The sequence below is a fragment of the Pelodiscus sinensis genome, chromosome 2 (genome assembly GCF_052426305.1).
Source record: "Pelodiscus sinensis isolate ZL-2025 chromosome 2, ASM5242630v1, whole genome shotgun sequence".
Classification (NCBI taxonomy): Eukaryota; Metazoa; Chordata; order Testudines; family Trionychidae; genus Pelodiscus; species Pelodiscus sinensis.
Genome location: NC_143053.1, coordinates 9,313,201 through 9,334,121, shown reverse-complemented (window position 1 = coordinate 9,334,121; position 20,921 = coordinate 9,313,201). Strand labels below are relative to the sequence as shown.

Below are 20,921 nucleotides of genomic sequence, written 5' to 3'. Positions count from 1 at the left end.
AAACTCCCTCCATCCCAAGTCCTGTTGTGCCCCTTTCTGCTTTGTGGAGAAAGGATACAGAGTGGGAGGGAGCACCTTGATATCAGCACTCCTCCTTTCCCTGTCCAGAAAGCAGGAGGCTCCCCAGGCAGGAGATGAGCAGCAGTGGGGGGAGGGGCAGCTGAAGTGCTGGCACTTGATAGCCTCTTGGCCAAACTAGTCAACATCACCGGTCACAGGCTCTAAGATCTGCCACTAGATCCCGATCTACTGGTTGGTGAGCACTGTTCTAGTGGATGCAAAAAGCTTCTCAAATAATTGTGTGTATTATTATTAAATATTTTGAAAACATATTTTGTAGTTAAATATTTTGAAAAACATATTTTCTACTTTTGAGATACCATTCAACACTGATAAAACAGTCTGACCCAAAGTTATATTATCATTAAAACTTTTATGTTTACAGTGTTTTGTAACTACTTTTAAAGAGTTACCTAAAAACATTATTGCAATGAACATTGGAAAACACATTCCCACAAAGAGTTTTTTTTCAAAGCACACAACACAGTTATTCCCTTGAAAGCAGGGCACTTGACTTTCAATCATCAGGCATTTTTCCTTATACTTTTACTACTGTCTAGTTTCAAGATTGTTGAGAGCATATCTACATGGAAAACAGGTTTCAAGCAAACACTGAACTATTTCTTCTTTGAAAATGCTATGTATTATTAGTATTAGGCTCTGCATATAAGAATTCATTGGATCTTTATTCAGGGAATGAAACAGGTTCTAAAAATTGTCCAATATCCTGGTCTGAAAAATTCCAATCTCAGCATCCAAAGCAAGAACAGTTAACAACCTTTACAGCTTTCATGCAACTCCACTGGTTTAAGTAAGCATGCTAGACAGGCAACACAGCCCACTGATTGAAAGCACTATTAAAAAAAACTATATAAATGCAAATGTCTACATTAACACAAAATCAAGGTTGAGAATTTAAACATGAAAAATTCAAAGAAGTTGATGTCCTACTGCCTAGATACAGATTTTTTTTAATTAAGTTTATGCAGTTAAATATTTACCTTAATTATAGTTTGAGCTTGTGTTTTTGGGTTTGCATTACTAAAATAGAATTACATTTAACCGAAAAATATATTTTCTGAAGAGTAATCTGGTACAAAACTCGAGAGAGAGATTTTTAAAGAATAAAAGGCACCACCTGCCACAGACACCAGATATCTCCACCAAAAAACTAAAAATGTTTGTGCTTTTTGGATGTGAGGTTTTTTTTTTTTTTAAAAACATAATGGAAACAGCAGCTAATTTAACAAAATAAATTTCACATAGAATTTGCAACCTAAATATTGCACCACTGAAAACCTGAATTTGACAGAAGAGGTTTTCATTGATTTTGAGTGTGAAAGTTAAGAAAAAGGAATAAAAGGAAAAATAATGAAAAGTAACTGAAACTTTTTTTTGTTTTAATAATGTAAGGTATTATTAGTAACAGACAAAGAAATTGGTTTACAATATCAGTTTTAACTTGACAGTATCTCTTTAAATTTTCAACTATGTTACATTATTTTTACATTTTAATGTTCTTCCTTTAGACTAAATGAAATTAAAAACTAAAACTAAATCATAGTCTGTCAGAAGAATCCAAGAATGCCAGTGAGATTTTGCATACATGTGAAATAAAATTAAATTGATTATGGTTATCAGCTGAGCAAAATACTCAGAAGTCCTGATTCCAATACTTCCCTACTAAAGGCTGGATATTGTACTTTGCTGAAAAGGTATGTGTTATGGTTTTTTCCCCACCAAAAAAAGTTACACAACTGTTTAATGTAATCTATGATTTGAATAAAACCTACTAGGCTGGGTTCATCACAGGCTCTGTTCTCACATCCACTAAACATGGGCTTTTGGCAACAGAAAGTCCATCCAGAATGGAGCTGCAACAGTTCAATGTGCCTGAAGCATCCCCTCTGTCGGGGAGCATGTACCCAGCCAACAGTCCACCAAAAGGACGGTGCCGATTCAGAGAGAGCAGGCTAAAGCAATTCAATTAACCTTACTGCTAGAGCCGTCAGTAGCAGGCTCAGGGTCTGCTTCTAGCCTTCTGGTGGAAACATTGCTTGACTTCTAGTTGGTGTGATTCCACAACTATGGCTCCGCAGCCCTTGCAGGTATATAAATTATGCCATTTACACTCCTGTGCATTAACAAGCAGGCTAGATTATTCTTACTGAAATCTGGCCTATTTAAATTACCCCTAGTTCTTATGTTATGATAAAATGGCTTTTATTTACTTTTTCCACATCAGTCATGATTTTATAGACCCTTTTGTCTGTTTTCTTAGCTGAAATAGGAAAAAAAAAATTGAACTCTCTCCTCAGTCCTCTCCTCTTGTATAAATTCTTTTAATAGTCTCATACGTGTTCGTCTGCAACTTTAAAAAAAAAGCATAAACAAGTGGTCCTGTAGCACCTTACAGACTAACTACAAATGTATATAGTATCACGAGATTTCTTGTGCACAACCCACTTCTTCAGATGAGTGCAGCAATCTTCTGGCTGCAGAATATCCAAAATGCACAAGCCTCTTGCTCCACTCATCTGAAGAAGTGGGTTGTGCCCATGAAAGCTCATGACACTATATACGTTTTTTTGTTAGTCTCTAAGATGCTACAGGACCACTCATACCTTTTTAAGTTCTACCAGCTAAATACGAGTCAATAGTGTGACACACTTGCAAAAAAAAGCAAACATGATTCTGGGATGCATTAACAGGAGTGGTTATGAGCAAGACACAAGAAGTGATTCTTCTGCTCTACTCTGCACCTCAGTTTGGAGTATTGTGTCCAGTTCTGGGCTCCACATTTCAAGAAAGATGTGGAGAAATTGGAGAAGGTCCAGAGAAGAGCAACAAAAATGATTAAAGGTCTAGGAAACGTGACCAATGAGGGAAGACTGAAAGACTTGGGTTTGTTTAGTTTAGAAAAGAGAAGAAAGGGGACATGACAGCGGTTTTCAAGTATCTAAAAGAGTATTACAAGGACGAGGGAGAACATTTTTTCTCCTTGACCTCTGATGACAGGACAAGAATCAATGAGTTTAAATTGTAGCAAGGAGATTTAGGTTGGACCTTACGAAAAGCTTCCTGTCCGGGTGGTTAAACACTGGAATAAACTGCCAAGGGAGGTTGTAGAATCTTCATCACTAGAGCTATTTAACATCGGGTTGGATAGACATCTATCGGGGATGGTGCTTGTCCTGCCGTGATGGCAGGGGACTGGACTTGATGATCTCTTGAGGTCTCTTCCGGTTCTAATATTCTATGATTCTAAGTTCTTCTCTTAGTAGCTTTTCTTAGCGAGAGAAGACTACTCGGTGCATGTACGTTAAGAGCCTGCACATTTTGTAAATTCTACAGCAGAAACAAGATCTACAGGAAGCTGGTGTTTTGGGGAGAAACAGCAGCAATACAGGCAGTCCCCAAGTTACGCGGATCTGACTTATGTCGGATCCGCAGTTACGAACAGGGCTTTTCTCACCCCGGAGGACGGGAGCGGCGGGACGCCCAGATGCGCCGCGGTCCGCCGCCCCGGTCCTCTGGGGCGAGAAAAGCTGCTCCCTGTCTCCCTGGTCTGCAGGGAGACGGGGAGCAAAGCCTTGGAGCATGCCCGCAGCAGGACAGCCCGGGTGCGCTTGAGCTGTCCCCTGCGGGCGTGCTCCGCGGCTTTGCTCCCCGTCAGCCGACCAGCAGACCAGGGAGATGGGGAGCAAAGCCGCGGAGCATGCCCGCAGGGGGACAGCCCAAGCGCGCATGGGCTGTCCTGCTGCGGGCGTGCTCCGAGGCTTTGCTCCCCATCTCCCTGGTCTGCTGGTAAAAAAAATGGGGGGAAGGAACAGATCCTTGTTTATCTCCCCTCTTCCCAACCCAGTGTCACCTAAAAACAAACTATTTGATGAGCTTCACACTAGGTGCCTGTCCTCAAGCACTATTCCAGATTGCTAGGGGAAAGAGGACACTTCTTAAGTGCCCAACTATGCTACTAATCAGGACCTGTCGCCCTGACTTCTGGCCACATTTACTATGGCTGGAGCAGCAAACAGACTGTTTCTATAGCTAGTAATTCTGATTCCATTGTGGTTTGCAGTGAAGGGGTGTTGTTTTTTTTTTTTAATAAAAACAGTCAAACTTGCACTAAAAACAATGTACGCATTGTCAGTGTTTCCCTAATAGTTTGCACTCCGTGCAATTAAAAACTTGTCCGTCAGTGCATCTTCAACACTGGCACAGAGACTTTCCCAGATTAGGAGGCAGAAAAAGAAGACTTGCGAAGACGTAGTCAATGAATTAATGCATGCTTCCAAAACAGTTGATATAGAGCTCAGAGCATGAACAATTTCACTGTTTGAGAACCTGGCCAAGGACAGGGAGGACAGGAGAGCATGCCAGGAACAGAAGCATGCCACACAAGGATGGGTAGAACCCTGCAAATCCATAGAGATCACTGAGACCTTTATTTTGGCTTTTGAAATAAGAAGGTCCACACAACTTTTTGCAATAGTTTAACTAAATCACTTTAAAATTACATCTTTATTAAACAGGTACAATTTTAGTATATAGGCAAGCCCTCAGAGAATTTGTATCACATAAGTAATTGAACAGTCATCAGATGGTAAACTTAACTAAACAGGAGACTGTAAAATGAACATAAAAATGAAAGGCTCCACTGTTATTTTTAGAGACTTTCTAAAAGTAGCAGTGTACTTCATTAGAAATTCAGATAAGCAATGCTATATGATTTTTTTAAACTAAAAAAGTGGGCCAGATTTCCTGGGTTCCAGAAACAGGTGTGTATTTCATGAGGAGGAGAAGCAAAAGCATGGTCCCTCAAAATCTTCTCAAGTGTTAATTAATTAATGGCCTAATGTAATAACATTTTCTTGTTTACTTTGACATGCAACACAAATTCTCTATTCTTCATGGCAAAGAAATTAACTACTGGAAAACAGCAACAAAACACTGATTTTTTTTCTTCCTTAAAACTCTTTTTGAGGATAAAATATGTGTAGAAGTAACTTGAAATGGTTAAAGTGAAATCATACATTCATATTTTATAGGGGAGACAATAGAGCAGTCTTGCATCGGAAAGTTTCCCTTAACAGAACGATATAAAAAAGCAAAGTACCAATTTAAGTGACAGAATTGCCAAACAATCTAAAATTTTGTATATAAAGGATGATGCAGCTTAGAAAGCCAAACCAGATGAAACAGTTACATTAGTGTTACCTTTAGTTGTAGGAATAAAGACTAAGAATGTGCTCAAAGAACTATGCAATTGTTAACCTAAACTTTAAACTCAAGACAGCAGGAAATCGAGTTCAGAAGCAGCATAACTGAAAGCATTGGGTCACAGTTGCAAGAGTCAGGCCCACCAACAAGAATTACAAGTCCCAGGCAGAACAGTCAATGGACCCCTATGCATACACATACCACACCTATGTGGACATAGTCCTCCTGTCTTTTGGGCCATGTTGCAGCTGCACTAGCTGGTGCCCAGAGAGCTGTGAGCTCCCACATGCCTACCCACTGAGGCTACCAACTGTCTAATTGCATAAACCTAAAACTGTCCCTTCCCTGATGTCACACTTTTATCCTGCCACTTCTGCAAGGCTCCCACATTCCATGCACCTCCCTCCATTGCTCGCTTTCCTTTAGCCTCCTCATTCACTTTCACCAAGCTGGGGAAAGGGATTGGGGTGCAGGATGCAAGCTCTAGAAGAGAGTTTGGGTGCAGGAGGGTGTAGCAGGCTCTGGGAAGGCGTTTGGATGTGAGGGGTGTGTGAAGCCAGTGGCAGAGAGTTTTGGTGTGGGCACTAGAATAGAGCAAGATGGTTGGGGTGCAGGTTCTGGGCTGGGACAAGGAGTTGGAGTGCAGAAGGAGATGAGGAAGCTGGTGCCCCCTTGGGAGGGGGCAGTTGGCAGGCCTGGCAAGAATAAAGCATTCAAAATTGGTGCCTTTTATGTATACAATATAGGATATACACACTACTGGACATTATTTTTCTCTTCTTGTGTAGAAAACAAGAGCTATGAGGTAATAATGTAACCTATGCCCCCAAAAGCAAAGAAATGAAATCACAGCTCATCATTCCTAACTATGGTCCAAAGGACAATGAGCTGAAAATCTACTGCCATCAGTTATAGTCCAATCCATGCCACTGATTTTATATGACATCCTAAGCACTAAGGTGCCACAGGACTACTCGTTTTTAAAGTTACAGACTAATACTGCTACCTCTCTGAGAATTTTACGCCAAAATGGTCTAAAAGGATTCATTTTTTGGCAAAGATCAAACCTGTAGTGGAATTAGAATAGAAACTTATGTGATCTTAATCATAATTGTTGGCGATCCTATTATAGTTGTTTCACCAAAAGATGAAAGTACTTGACACCCTTTAAAAACCAGCAAAAGATTATATTATTCTAACACATATGAGCACACATAGACTGACAACACTTTATACCGCAAAGAAGAAATGCAGAAACATGAACACTCAAAACAAAAATATCTTCACTATTTAAATTCCTCCTCAACTTTCAGGTAGACATAATTATCTGAACTGACATTTAGCCATACAAATTTCATTTGTGAGACAAGTACCATAGAATTTGTGTGTGAAAATTCGTGTGAAAAGAACCATAAAAATTCCGGTCATCCGAAGAAGTGGGCCGTACCCATCTACATGTTTTGTTAGTCTATAAAGTGCTATTTGTTGTTTTTTAAGTTTATCCTGTACAGACTAACTCGGCTACTCCCTGAAGCATAGAATTTTGGTGAGTACTATGGATGATGCCTTAATGTGTCAATAGAATTTTGCTGACGATACTCCCAAACACCAAGATGAGTCACTGTTTCAGTACTAAAGGGAACAGGACCACCTATTGAATCACCAGTATCATTTAATGTACCATTTGTGCTTTTCCTCCATTCCAGCACAGACCATCCCTAACCCTGCTTAGTTTAGATCTGATGAGATAAAATATCCATCAGTATGGACATTATTTTTACAAGAGTTGCCTTATCAAGCAAGCCTTTGACTTCAAGGCAAAAAATGGAACTGCCCTAGAGCAGTAAAAGAAAAAACAGAAGAAATACCTTTCATTAATCCTTGATTTTATCACTAAACAAAAGTTTTTCCTAATCAGAAACAACTGATTTTAAAATATGAAAAGGAATCTTTATATCACAGAATTAAGTCACTTAGCAGAGCTTTAATGCTAGTGCTGCTAAGATTATAATTTTTATCTTGGGGCAAGGAACTCCCTCTCACTGATAGTGCTAATGAAAGCAAGACACTGGGTTATTCACAATATTATCCATGAAACCAATTACAGGCATCAGCAGGACTCTCTATTCAGTGCATTGCTGATAAGAGTTCAACAGTCCATTCTGATCTATGTATGAACTAGTCCAATACTTGCATGGGATGGGGAGAGGATCCTATGGTTGCATTAAGCTTATAAAAATATCTTCTTGTGAGGTTCTTACTGGAGATCAGAACACCACAGACCAGTGATTCTCAAAGTGTGGTCCACTTGTAGTCCGTGGTGGAAGCTCATCCCCCTGCCCCTATGCAGGGGGGAGCCTGTGCTGCTGCTGCAGCCTCGCGGTCAGCCACGAGTCTGCAACACCAGCTCTGGCTGGCAGGCAGGGAGGTGTAGAAAGCAAACTCACCCCCCCCCCCCCCCATGCAGGCCGTGGAGGTACACGTGGAGAAGCGCCACCGCCATGGTAAGAACAGCACGTCCCTTGGTAGGTCCTGTTGGGCAGGCAGTAGGTTGGGCTGCGCAGGGCTTGGACAGGCGGAGTAGGCTCTTGTGGTGCGCGAGTGGTCGGTGGCCACCCCTTCCTTGGCAGCAGGTTGGGCTGTGCTGTGTATGGAAGCAGTGAGGAGGCGGCGACGCTGGGGCTGAGTACCCCGCACACACGGGAGGTAGGTGGGGGCTCAGGGCTCTTCGGGGCTTTGCACCCATGGGGACTTGGGCTGGGGGAGGAGCCAAGAAGCAGCTAGGCTCCCGAGGGCGTCATGGACTAGACCTCTGCGGGACCACATCCCCTGCAGTGCTGGACACCCCGGGTCACCTACCCACCACCCCGCCTTGCTGCGCAGTGCCCAGTCTCCCTGCCCCTCCATTTCCCTGAACTGCTCCCAGCCACCTTGACCCCAGCTCTATTCCCAGGGGCACCCTCCCCCACATCTCCCTGAACCCCCTCAGCCACTCTACACCCCAGCTGTAGCCTCAGGTACTCCCTGCCCCATCTCCCTACCCCTGGCCAGACAGCCTACCACCAATCTATCCTACACCCTTCCTCCTGGCCAGACACCCTACCCTCAGTCTGCTTCTGCACCCTACCTCCCACCAAGACGTTGCATCCTCACCCCCTTCTGCAGTCCACCTCCCTCCCTGATCCTGTACCCTGCACTCCCTGGCAGCCCAGTCCCGCACACTAAATCGCTCATTTTTGTCCCCACTCCAGAGCCTGACGGGGTCCATAAAATCCAGTAAATCCAGAATACCAGAAAAATAAATCTGGCCTATGGGAAGCCCTGAACCTCAGCCCTATCTATCTCTTCCCTTCCTCTTGACCCATGAGGCTGGAATGCCAGAGGAGTGAGATATCTCGGTTGGGGGCCACATCAGTAAGGGTTGGGGGTTTTTGGAGACTTTTTTTTTTTGTTTCTCACTTGTGTGGTCCCCACGTGATTTTTCTGTGGGTCAGTGGCCACTGACAAAAAAGGTTCCCCACACCTGCCATAAAAAAAACATTGAAACTTTTGTGTTGGACATAAATCAATATATTTTTTATTTAAAATGAAGTTTGATAAACTAACATGAGAACATTAAAGAGCTAATCTGTTTAATAATTTAAATTAAACCAGTCTCTTGAGCTGCAGCACTAGCAAAATGGCTTGGGTGTAATTATGTAAAGGTGAGTGTCCATTAGCAACTGGTGGTCTGCGGAAAGATTTACATTGAGCCAGATGGTCCATGGACCAAACAGTTTGAGAATTACTGCCACAGATGCAGAATCTGCAAGTAAAGAGAGCAATAAGGAAGTATAGTAATGTTTTTATTTCCTCATTCACTTTTGTGATGGGATACAGAAGGCAAGAACATAAAATGAGTGTAACTCTCTTTTAAACGCAGGAAAAATATGCTAGTTTGATTCAATGAAGATATAACCAAAAATGGTGAAAAAAGTATCACCATCCTGTATCAGAGGATACATTAAGTGGACTGGTGGCTATGTTCTTTAATCCATTGGCTGAAGATATACCAATAGCTTATCTTGAATTGAGTATGTAAAACCATGATGAAAAATGAGGTTTGTCTGGGTAAGGAACCAGAAATAATCATGATTTATTTGGAAGAGACTGAGAAGTATCCTTCTGTTTCCTCTCTTATTTCTGATCGTAAAACTGAACTGCTCTTATTCATTAAGGCATACCTGGCTCATTCATGAAAAGGAATATCAAGTGAAATATGCATGGGGAAGTTTTATGATGACCAAGAATTCTTTTTGATTTAACTTGAAATTGTACTGGAGATCTGAAAGAGTCTTTTCCTGTCAATGATTATTATTCCAGTCTTTTCAAAATGCTAGAGCTGAACCAATTACCCTCTCCTTCCGTTCATGTCATGTTCTCTGCTAGCTTCTACCTGTAAATGTCATACTCCCTGGGTAAAGTTAACCTTGTGCATAGGTCTTTGCAGAACTAGGGTCTAATAAAGACATCAATCTTGTTATTATACAAAAGAATATGTAGAGCGCTCATAAGGATAAGATCCACTTTCCTTGAAACTTCTTGAAAAGAGACTATCAGATGTTTTCAAAAATCCTGAGTCAAATTTAAAAATAACACTAAATAGCTTTTCTTTAGATGTTAGTAAAGTCATGGCAATGGAAGCCAACCTAAATTAAGTTGGCAAGCAAAAAGCTTTTCAGAGCTCCAGCGCCACTTTCACATATTTACTATTTTTTTAAACAGATTTAGGCATTTTATTTGTTTGCCATATTGAATCTAGGTTAAAAAACACACCCTACATCCACATTTAGCATCAGGCAACTTTTTAATATATAATTTAATAAAGACAGCAAATGACCTCAAATGTTAGCTATATCTTATAAATATTTCCAAAAGTTTGTTTGTTTGTTCTGAAAGGTCTCTGAAATGGTAAGAGCTAGAAACATCAAATTTTGTACGGATACTACTGATTTCCTAACTTAAATAACTGGATTGGTTATATCTCAAAATCGGTTCCACCAGAGCCCCAATTGGGCCACTAATTAGCGTTTAGTAGCACCTGATCATAGGCATTTGCTGGACTCTTCTGTTAAAGAGTGTCACAAACTGCAACTACGAGATTCTTTCCCTATGGTAACAGAAAAAGTGCTAACTATGTTAATTTCTTAAAACAATATATAAGAGAAAAGTATTTCCAATAAAATATGCTATGTTAATGTCATTGACGTAGTTCATTCATCACACCTTTTACTATATTTTCCCTGGGCATTGCTGGGTATTCCTGCTAGCATTAAATATTTCAGAATTTAACTAATCTCCATGTTTTGTAATCAGCTCAAAAATTGGCACCTTTGCTTCACTTCTTGGCAAAGATTTAACAGCAGATGTTGGGGTGATATTTCATTATGCAAATATTTTTATTTTTATAAAACATTCTACAATATTTTTATTAGTATACTATGACCTACGGTCTTAACAAAACTACAATATAATGACCATAATAAATGTACAAAATATTTTCAGATGCCCCATCTTTGGGAGTATTTTTATTATGATAGTTTGTAAAATTCAGTAAAGTTGCTGAGTAAACTTTGTCGGTTCTATAGCAAATTAGTGTCTCTACAAGTTTATAAAGCGAAGCATTAAATTTGTAATAAATTGTTTTAAAAAATCTATTCAAGGTGATAAGTTTGAAAATACTGAGGTGTTCTCTAAAGACAAATAACTGAGAAGAACTAGATGTAGTTATCTTAAAAGATTAAGTTTCTCTGGATGAGGTTTGCAAATGTCTTAACCAAATTGCAGCAGAGGAAAAAAATTAGATGAGCAGACTGTAACAAATGTAAGTCTATTAAAACCCTTATTTTGATCACATTAATCCCAGCAATAAGAGTTGTACATCCAATCCAATTGCTTGACAGATTTCATTCATTAGAAGAGATTAAACAGCAAAAGATCGCCTTTAGTTTCTAAAGATACACTTTCCTAAACATTGCAAATTATGTCAGACTAAATGGGAGAGAAAAGTCATCATGAAGTCTATGTGGAATTAATGACCAATATACTCAGTGAATCAAAAGTCTCAGAGGAGTAGCTGTGTTAGTCAGTAACTTTTAAAACGAGTAGTCCTGTAGCACCTTAGAAACTAACTAACTAACTAACTATATATATAAAACTATATTATATATTATTATGCCTAGGTATATGTATGTACATATCATGAGATTTCATGGGCAAAACCCACTTCCTCAGATGAGCAGCGATGACTCTGTTCATCTGAGAAAGTCAGTTTTGCCCACAAAAGCTCATGATACTTTAAATACTTATGTTAGTCTTTATGGCGCTACAGGACTACTCAGTGAATCAAACAATTTTTCAGACAAAATTAACAAAGAAAATGTTATAGGAATGTATGCTCTCCTCTTATGCCCTTGGACAAGATATATTTCTTCAAAAGGATACCACAGACTGCACACACGGCACTCTTAAACACATACTTTCAGACACTATCCTTTCGTCAATATATTTCTAATTTACCCATCACTTCAGACATCTCTGGAGGACCCTAGGGATGTAAACAGCTAGTCAACTATCCGATAAGCAAAAGCTTATTGGATAGTCAACTAATTCCTTGACTAGTCATCCTTCCCACCGCCCCCGCTTCTAGCAGAGGCAGCAGGTGGGAGGGGGAGCAGGAGCCGGTGCTGGGGGGAGTCAGCTTAAAATATCCGCAGGAGGCAGGGGAGTTACCGAACTGGGTGCCAACCGGGAATCAGCTGATTCCCAACTCGTGCCCAGTCCCAGATGCTGCGATTCTTTTTTTTACATGTATTAAGAGCCTGCTGGCTCCTAATACATTTAAAAATCAGAAGTGCAGCGGGAGGGGACCCAGCACGAACTAGGCCAGCTGATTCCTTGGCTTGCGCCGGATTCCCCCTGCTGTGCTTTAGACCTTTAAAATGTATGAAGAGCCCAGAGGCTCTTCATAGATTTAAAGGGCTGGTGCGCAGCAGCGGCGACCTGGCACAAGCTGGGCCAGCTGATTCCCGGTTTGCAGCAGTTACCCCCACTGCTTTAAATATACTAAGACCAGGAGCTAACCTTTCTGCGGCTCCCCTGATAATCAACTAATTGATGGAAAATCCATCGACTAGTCGATTCAACTATATTTAACATCCCTAGAGGACACTCAAGTCAACTTTCTTTGTATTGAAAAGCATCATAATGGCCAAACTGGATCACAGCAATGGTGCACCTGGAGCCCAGTCTCCTGCCTTTTAACAGGGTCCCAGGTCAGTGCTTCACAGCATAGGCAATGTACCACTGCCCTCTCCCCCGCCCCCCCCCCCCCCATACAACCAAGAGCTCAAGTCAGTTGTGTGGGAGGCAAGAGTAATGAGGTGGGTGAGGAGCCTGCAGAGGCAGTAGGGTGCCAGGGCACTGGGTAAGGGGGATGAAAGTGGAAGCAGATCCCAAGGTGATGAGGAGAGCAGGCGAACCAGGGAAGTATCAGAGGTCAGAGCAATGGGTGGTGGACCAGGGCACTAAAATACAAGTTCACTCAGAGCACCACTTTCTCTGAGGCCAACCGTGGACGGGCTGGCCTTAAGGATGGATAAGCTCACAGGGTGCCATGGTTGGGCGCACCACGATCAAGAGGGGGCTGCTGGAAAATGCTAGGCAGCCAGAAGGAAGTTGACCAGGACTGTGATAGCAGGTTTTGCCATTGTTCTCTCCCACTCTCCACTATCAGCAGGTACCAATTGCTTATGCTTTAGAAACAATGCACAAAACAGGCATTGAATGGGAGGTCTCTAGGAAGAACTGCTCCAACAAAAAGAGGTGATTGGTGATTCAACTTAAACTTTCAGATTCATCACTATCTGCTGCAAGTGAAGAATAGAGGAAAAGAGAAAAGAAGAACCAGAAGAATCAACTTTGATTCTAACAGATGATGACTGGTCAAACATGAGAGAGGATTCTCTAATGGTTGCAAGCATCCATGGAGGAGGGAATGGTGGTTCTATTTAAAATGCTAAATATTTGTGTGCAAATAGCATACTCTGAAGAATGTAGAGAAAACTATGTAAAAAAACCCCAAAATCAGGCAATTAACAAGTGGTCCATTTTCTGTCATCCACTCTCACGTTTTAGCACTCTTTACAGCCTTGGTTTACCACTGATGGACCTATCCCTCCATGAACCTAGCTGATTTGTTTTAAACCCTGTTATAGTCTTGCCTTCATAGCACCCTTTGGAAACAAGTTCCACAGGTTTGCTGTATGAAGAAATACTTCCTTATGTTTGTTTTCACTCTGTTGCTAATAAATTATATCGGGTGACCCCCAGTTCTCCTGTTATATGAAGAAGTAAACAATAAGGATGTTGATAGTGTACATGTGTAAACGGTTAGCCAATGAGTCTGGGCTCGTCGGTTAACCATCATGGTTACATGCAGCCCCATTTCAACCTCCCTCCCCCGCCATGCTGTTGCCTCTGATACAGGGGCAGCAGCACAGGCAGAGGGGCAGCTGGGAGCCAGTAGTGTAGAGCATTGGCTTTTAAGCTAGTACCCCACACATACCAGGTCCTGTGGAGCCATCTCCCTCTTCCTCTCCTGCACTGCGCTTATAAAGTGTGCAATCTGCTGCAGGGGACAAGGGAGCTGTTGGGCCCACCATGGACAGGAGCTGTTCCAATGGGCTCCGCGAGAGGGGAGCTGCTCCAGCCCCTAGCGGTTTCCTCATACCGGTAAGCCTCACCCATCAAGAATGAGGCTTACCAGTTAATTGGTTAACCTTTTACATCCCTAGTTTGGTGGTTACTCTAAATCCCAGCAATGGTAACAGATTGCAATTTTTTCCAGGAGTGCAAGTCTCTCCTGGAAAAAAAATACTACCTCACATTATGTTTTCTGGTTAAGATTTCGGAAACACTGAGAAATCATTTGACTATATGGGGATAAGAATGAGTATTTATCCTAATGAATTTAGAGGATTTATTAATGTTAACAGTTAATAATTGCAGTCACCTTTACTAACATAACCTGACGTGGTTAAATCAAGCCCAATGACAAAGAGCTAATTTATAGATAGCAAGTTATCGAAATTATGGGGAAACAGTTTAAAATATGTTTTTATAGCAAATGTATTGCATGCAAAAATAAATATCCTGTTTAATAATACTGAATAAAGGGCTCAAAATAGTGTTTTGTTTGGAATAAAATAACAAAAGACTTGAGAAATAAAGAACTGTTCATGGTAACAAGGGCCATGAACTGCCATTTTTCTAAAACACTATTATTTCCTGAAGTGATCATCACTTCTAGGTGTTAAAATTAATCAGATTTGTTAAGATTTACTTTGTAACCTTGAAATGGGTATATAAATTCACAAGTCAGAATAAAAGCTAGAGATGTAAACAACTAGTCGACTACATCGGCCAAACTGGACAGTCCCTACGTAAAAGAATAAATGGACACAAATGAGATATTAGGAATGGCAATATACAAAAACCTGTAGGAGAACACTTCAGTCTCCCTGGACACACAGTAGCAGATTTAAAGGTAGCCATCCTGCAGCAAAAAACCTTCAAGATCAGACTTCAAAGAGAAACTGCTGAGCTACAGTTCATCTGCAAATTTGACACCATCAGTTTAGGATTAAACAAAGACTGTGAATGGCTAGCCAACTACAAAAGCAGTTTCTCCTCTCTTGGTGTTCACACCTCCCATCAGCTTCTAGAAGTGGGCCTCATCCTCCCTGATTGAATTAACCTCGTTATCTCTAGTCTTATTCTGGCCTGCATAGTTATACCTGCCTCTGGAAATTTCCACTACATGCATCTGACGAAGTGGGTCTTTGCCCACGAAAGCTTATGCTCCAATACATCTGTTAGTCTATAAGGTGCCACAGAACTCCTTGTCACTTTTTCAAAAGGTGGAGGCGCCCTTGTCAACTAATCGAATAGTCGATGCAAATTGCATCGACTATCCAATTAGCCAAATAATTGAAATTTTAAATCCCTAGTAAAAGAGTAGACAGTATAGGAAGTCAACATCCTAATGATACAGAAGTTCATACTTCACAAGTGTCCTAATAATTAGCCTCTAACATCTGTGCTAAGATTGTTAATTATACTATAAAATGACTTTATACTTGAACTGTTAATCAGTTTTACTACCTTTAGATTACTGTTACTGTTAAATCGGAAAGACAGAACTTGCTAGGGACGTAAAATCTGCATTCAGTTTAACATTGATTAACTGATTAAAGGGGAAGTAGATGGGGACTGGAGCAGCCCCCCTGCCTGCCACAGGACTGGAGCAGACGCCTGCCCATGGCATTTGGGGAACTGCTCCAGGCCCCATTGGTTACCCTTAATCTGTAAGCTTTCATATCCCTAATATTTGCAGCAACACCCTTTCGACTAGGCTGCAACCTAGATTCAATATGGATTCATAAAGAAAAGCTTTACCCATTAATAACTAATATTATTCATTAAGTGTTCCTCACTTTCATCCAAGTACTGAACCAAAGCTGAATCTGCTCAATTTACAAGACCAGAGATATAACTATAAACAATTTTAAGGTAAACAAGTTCAAGCAAAGACAAAACCCCTCACTCCAAACAGGAAACAAATCTACAGGCGGTCCCCGACTTATGCGGATCCAACTTACGAACAGGGCTTTTCTCGCCCCGGAGCTTGCGGGCGGCGGGACCGCCCAGAGCGCAGCGGTCCCGCCACCGCATCCTCCGGGGCGAGAAAAGCTGCTCCGGGTCTCCCTGGTGTGCTGGGGGGAGGAAGGGGGACTCCCCAGCACAGCAGGGAGACCCGAGCAAAGCCGCACAGGCGGCGGACCCCGCTGCCCGTGCGGCTTTGCTCCTTTGCCCCGGAGCAAAGCCGCACATCAGGGAGACAGGAGGAAAGCCGCAGAGGCGGGGGACCCCGCCGCCTGTGCGGCTTTTCTCCGGGGCAAAGGAGCAAAGTCGCACGGGCAGCGGGGTTCCGCCGCCCGTGCAGCTTTGCCTGGGGGGGTCTCCCCCAGCACAGCAGGGAGACAGGAGCAAAGCTGCAGAGGCGGGGGACCCCGCCGCCTGTGCGGCTTTGCTCCGGGGCAAAGGAGCAAAGCCGCACGGGCAACGGGGTCCCGCCGCCTGTGCGGCTTTGCTCCGGGTCTCCCTGTTCTGCTGGAGGTGGGGGGCGCAGCTAGTGCGCCCACCCCCACAGCAGACCAGGCTTTTGTTGTGGACGCCTGGGGTAGAGCAGCTGGGGTGCTGCCGGGTTGGTCCTGGGGGGACCTACTCGGCAGCGCCCCAGCTGTTCTGTCCCAGGCTCCAGATTCAGCCTCTGTTGAAACTGATCAGTGGCTGATTCCAGGAAGCTGGGGGCAGAGCAACTCTGCCTCGGGCTTCCTGTAGTCAGCCCCTAGTCAGTTTCAGCAGCAGCGGCTGAATCTGGAGCCAGTTCCGAGTTACGTACACATTCAACTTAAGCACAAACCTATAGTCCCTATCTTGTACATAACCCGGGGACTGCCTGTAATCTGTTAAGTAACTGACTTGCACTAAGAGGCAACAGAGATTCCAGCTCTCACAAATATTTGTTTTATGAATCTGTCAATCAAAATTCTGCTCTTAGATTGGCATGAATCTGGAGATACAATCAACACCTGTTAAGTTACTTGGAAGTTACAGCAGAATTTGAGAACAGTGTTATTCATCATGGATATTTTGTACAGAATGTGCGGGCTGAATAGCTGATTACAGGGAAAGGGCAACAGCTACATGAACTACAGAGCAATGCCACAGATGTGGCAGCAGAGAGAACTAATTGCAATTAGATCAGCACTCAGTATCAGTGAGTAGCAGGAGCTTTTAAGGTTGTAAAAACAGTAACCAAAGAAAAAGGAGTTTCTGTTCTGAACCACCATACTCTGAATATGAATAGGGATTTAGTGAAACACTATGAAGCATTTAAGGAATCAGTACTTGCCACTGAGTTATTTATGTTCAGTGCACTTAAAGCTGTATCTGTCAAATTCTAACAATTACCAACAGAATTATAAAAAGTAGAGACTTCTGGGGGGAAAGGTAATGAAGGGAGCTATAAAATCAATTCTACAGATTAGCAAATGGTCCAAAATAAAGACATCCATCTAAATGTTTATTTCTTTAACAGATTACATTTCCTTGACTGTAGATATCTCACAGTCCTTATCATAGTGGGCCAGATCTTTTTCATTTCCCTAAGATTAAGATGACGAACAGTACATGCAGCAGTATTCGTCAGCTGAGGAATGGTCATCAACCAGTCCAAAAACAGTGCAAGCAATTTCTGTCCTATTTTCTTTGGTTGAGATGTGGCATAGTGTATTCTAGATATGATTGATATTTCCAGATTCACATGCCATAACTTTTCATTCCCACCTATACTGATTCAAAACAAAAAGGGAATTGTGTGGTGCTCTTCTTAATTTATTTCAGGAAAGAGAAGGCCACATAAGTAAGTTTTCAAAGAAATTATTGTTACAGGAGCTCATTAGATACAGGAAACATGCTCAGCCACTGGAAAGTGTGTGCAGGAGGGACAGCTTTTCATTTGTTTAGTAGCTCAATGAGTAACAGTGACTTATTCCAGTTTGAGTTGCATCAATCAATCTTTGGCTGGAAGGACAGGTTAGCATGCTGTGCTGTCTTTAAGGTAATAGAGCAAAAGGAAAAAAGAAATAAAATCCAATATCCCAAGTCAACAGTTTTCTAGTTACTCTAAGGCTACGTTTAGACTTGCAGGCTTCTTTCAGAAGAAGCTTTTCTGGAAGAGATCTTACTAAAAAACTTCTTCAGAAAGAGAGCATCCACAATGCCAAAGCGCATCGAAAAAGCAATCTGCTTTTTTGAAAGATAGCGTCCACAATGAATGGACGCTATCTTGCATTTACGCTGTGATTACTATGGACAGAGTGGCCACCAAGGCTTACCTGTGCTTTTTCCTCTTTCCTTTTCTTTTGCAAGAACTCCCTCTTCCCTGTCCACACATGCTTTTTTCTGAAAGAGCTCTTTCAGAAAAATGGCAACTTCCTCATAGAAAGAGGTTTTTTTCAAAAGAAGGCGATTACAGTGTGGACGAAAGTGAAGTTTTTTCAGAAAAACAGCTGTTTTTTCTGAAAAAAATCAGTAGTGTAGACGTAGCCTAATAACACAATTCATTATTTCCTGTTGGAAAGTTTTCTCTTGTCTTTTCCAAGATCTTCAACCACAAAATGGTATAAGAAAAAGAGTTCTATTCTTTTCAAGTTGTACACAAATTTGGTGCATCTTAGCAGACAAAAAACAGCAGACAAAACTGACTACAACCACATCTAATTTGGATATAAGCTTTGAAAGTTATTCCCTGCAAAAGCATCTGAGCTTTGACTCTTGGGTCTCTGAACAGGGACTGACTCCTAATGCCAAACAGTGCCACAGCTATGTGGGTTTTGATATATACCTAGAAGACATCCTTATATCAACTCCTCCCACCAATCATCAATTGTCTAACAGTAAAGTACACATTAAATGAAAATATATGCAATGAATTGCTTTTCTCAAATATTATTCCACAGAGAAATGGCATTCACTGTATACAATCAGATACTATCAGGTTGTGACATTCAAGTTCTCACACAGGCTATTTATTGCTTATAGCTTCCCCCCGCCACTGATGTATATTGCTATAGTATTTGGAACATTTGGCAAACAAATTTACCTTCAGCCATATTATTCCCATATCACAGACAGGGAAACAGAGGCACAAAAGGGCCAAGTGCTAATAGGTCACACATGACATCAGTAGCACTGATGCAGTATGCACATATTTAAGGATTTTTAAGCTAAAATAAATAAATTTACCATTAATTTAATCTGGGCCAATTAGCATGGTATTCGCTACTAGATATTATTACAAACCTCCGAATTACTATCCACTTATTTTACACATATTTCCCCTAACAGCTTCTAAACTAAATGCATCATCATTCTGATCTAAACTAAGAAAACAACATTTCATGTCCAAATACTCTTTTAAATATCCACATTGAGACGAATGTGAATATGAAAATAAACCCCAATCTACACTTACTGCCAGTTACATTACCTGCTTTACAAGCTGCTGCTTCCTTTCCAAAAAGAAGATTCAATTTTTTTGCTACTAGTTATATTTTGCTAGCCTACAATTGTGTTTGACCCACACATTGTATTTTTAATTTGGCGATGGTTTCTGTTATCATCATCCATTTAGCAAGCATACAAATGTCTTCTGAACTATAAATAACAAAGTAAATATTAATACCTTAAAATTCAGTTGAAATACAAACACATAAGCCTTGTCCTTGTGCTTCATTATTGCTCAATTTCAAGTCAGATTCCATCATTACATTAGTTACAAAGTACACATCTGTTATTTTTATTACAGCTAATAAATGTTGATATCAACTTCTCAACCATCAAGCAAACAAATAGCTGTCAGTCTTTTATCCTGTTTTTTTTTTAATGGAAATCAAGCACTTTTAAAGAAAAAAATTGAGAACTTCTGCCCAAGGGAAAGTGAAAGGTAGGGATAGATTCATAAAGGGTTTTAAAATTGCACAAAAATTAAAACAAAATCATCTCTAAATTAAGGCCAATGAAACTAAAAAAAAAATAGCTAAAATAATGGCCATTCACTGATTTCAGAACATTTTTAACAAAAAGCATTACAGCTGTCAGGAGAAAGAGGATTCAGATGATTATTTCACCATATAATTGCATAATCAGAATACATCAATGTTACTTTCTATTTTACGTTAATTATTTTTCTCTGTATTACTCACAGGCAGTAAAAACAATTTGATACAGAAAAAAACATAATCAAGTCACATGTACCTTTAGCCCAGCATATTGGGAATGGACTACAGCCGCTTTTCTCCATATAGATAGCACCTGCTTGTTTCCGGGCCTGTTGGCCTGCCAATTCCAACAACAACATACACACAATCGTATAGAGATCAAGCCAGGCTTCAGCATACAATGTCCCAATTCAGTGCTCCAGTAGTATTTGCTCCTGCAGGGGGGCTGGGAAGCCAGCCACTTGAATGTATTCAATCCACAAGCAAGGAGAAAACTATTAACCTTGCCTACATTTGGTCGCTTTTCACCTAGTTTGCAGGAAAGGTAGAAGCAAAATACTGTGGTATTCCTTTGGTAATATATTCCAGCAGCATGAAGAATGCCTTTCAGTTACAGAATCATCTCATGCTTCAACAATTTAAAGCACAGCCATCCTTTGCCAGGGTGAGCTACTGAACAGAATGCTACCAGCCAGTAATGTGACTACTGACTGTGTGTGTGTGTTGTGTGTGTCTGTATTCCTAGATTCATTCAGAAGGGAGGAGGGATGAAAGGAGGGGCAGGAGGGAAGGCGATTAGCAAGCACCTTATTAATATGCTAATCTCACCCTTCTGTTCAATTCACACAGCAGACTCCTGTTTACAAAACTGACAGCAGATTCTAAAATTGACTGAGCTGCAAATCAAGACTGACCCAGGTCGTGTCTGTAAAGGTGCTCCCCCAACCATTTTTGTTTTAAATTTATGACTGG

At 41.2% G+C, this 20,921-nt stretch overlaps 1 protein-coding gene across 13 annotated transcripts in view; it reads right to left on the bottom strand.

Moving 5' to 3' along the window:
* The window catches only part of PTK2 (protein tyrosine kinase 2), a 327,060-nt gene that overhangs the window by 212,826 nt on the left and 93,313 nt on the right, over nucleotides 1-20,921 (bottom strand). Inside the window, exon 1 of one of the 13 annotated variants that reach the window (XM_075920056.2) lies at nucleotides 20,206-20,843. The exons of 10 other annotated variants lie outside the window; for them this stretch is intronic. In XM_075920056.2, the coding sequence (XP_075776171.2) occupies nucleotides 20,206-20,308 (103 nt within the window). In that variant the 5' untranslated portion in view covers nucleotides 20,309-20,843. Of the gene's footprint in view, nucleotides 1-20,205; nucleotides 20,844-20,921 lie in introns of those variants that run through there. 2 more of the 13 variants (XM_075920061.2, XM_089776150.1) reach the window with 2 other exon arrangements.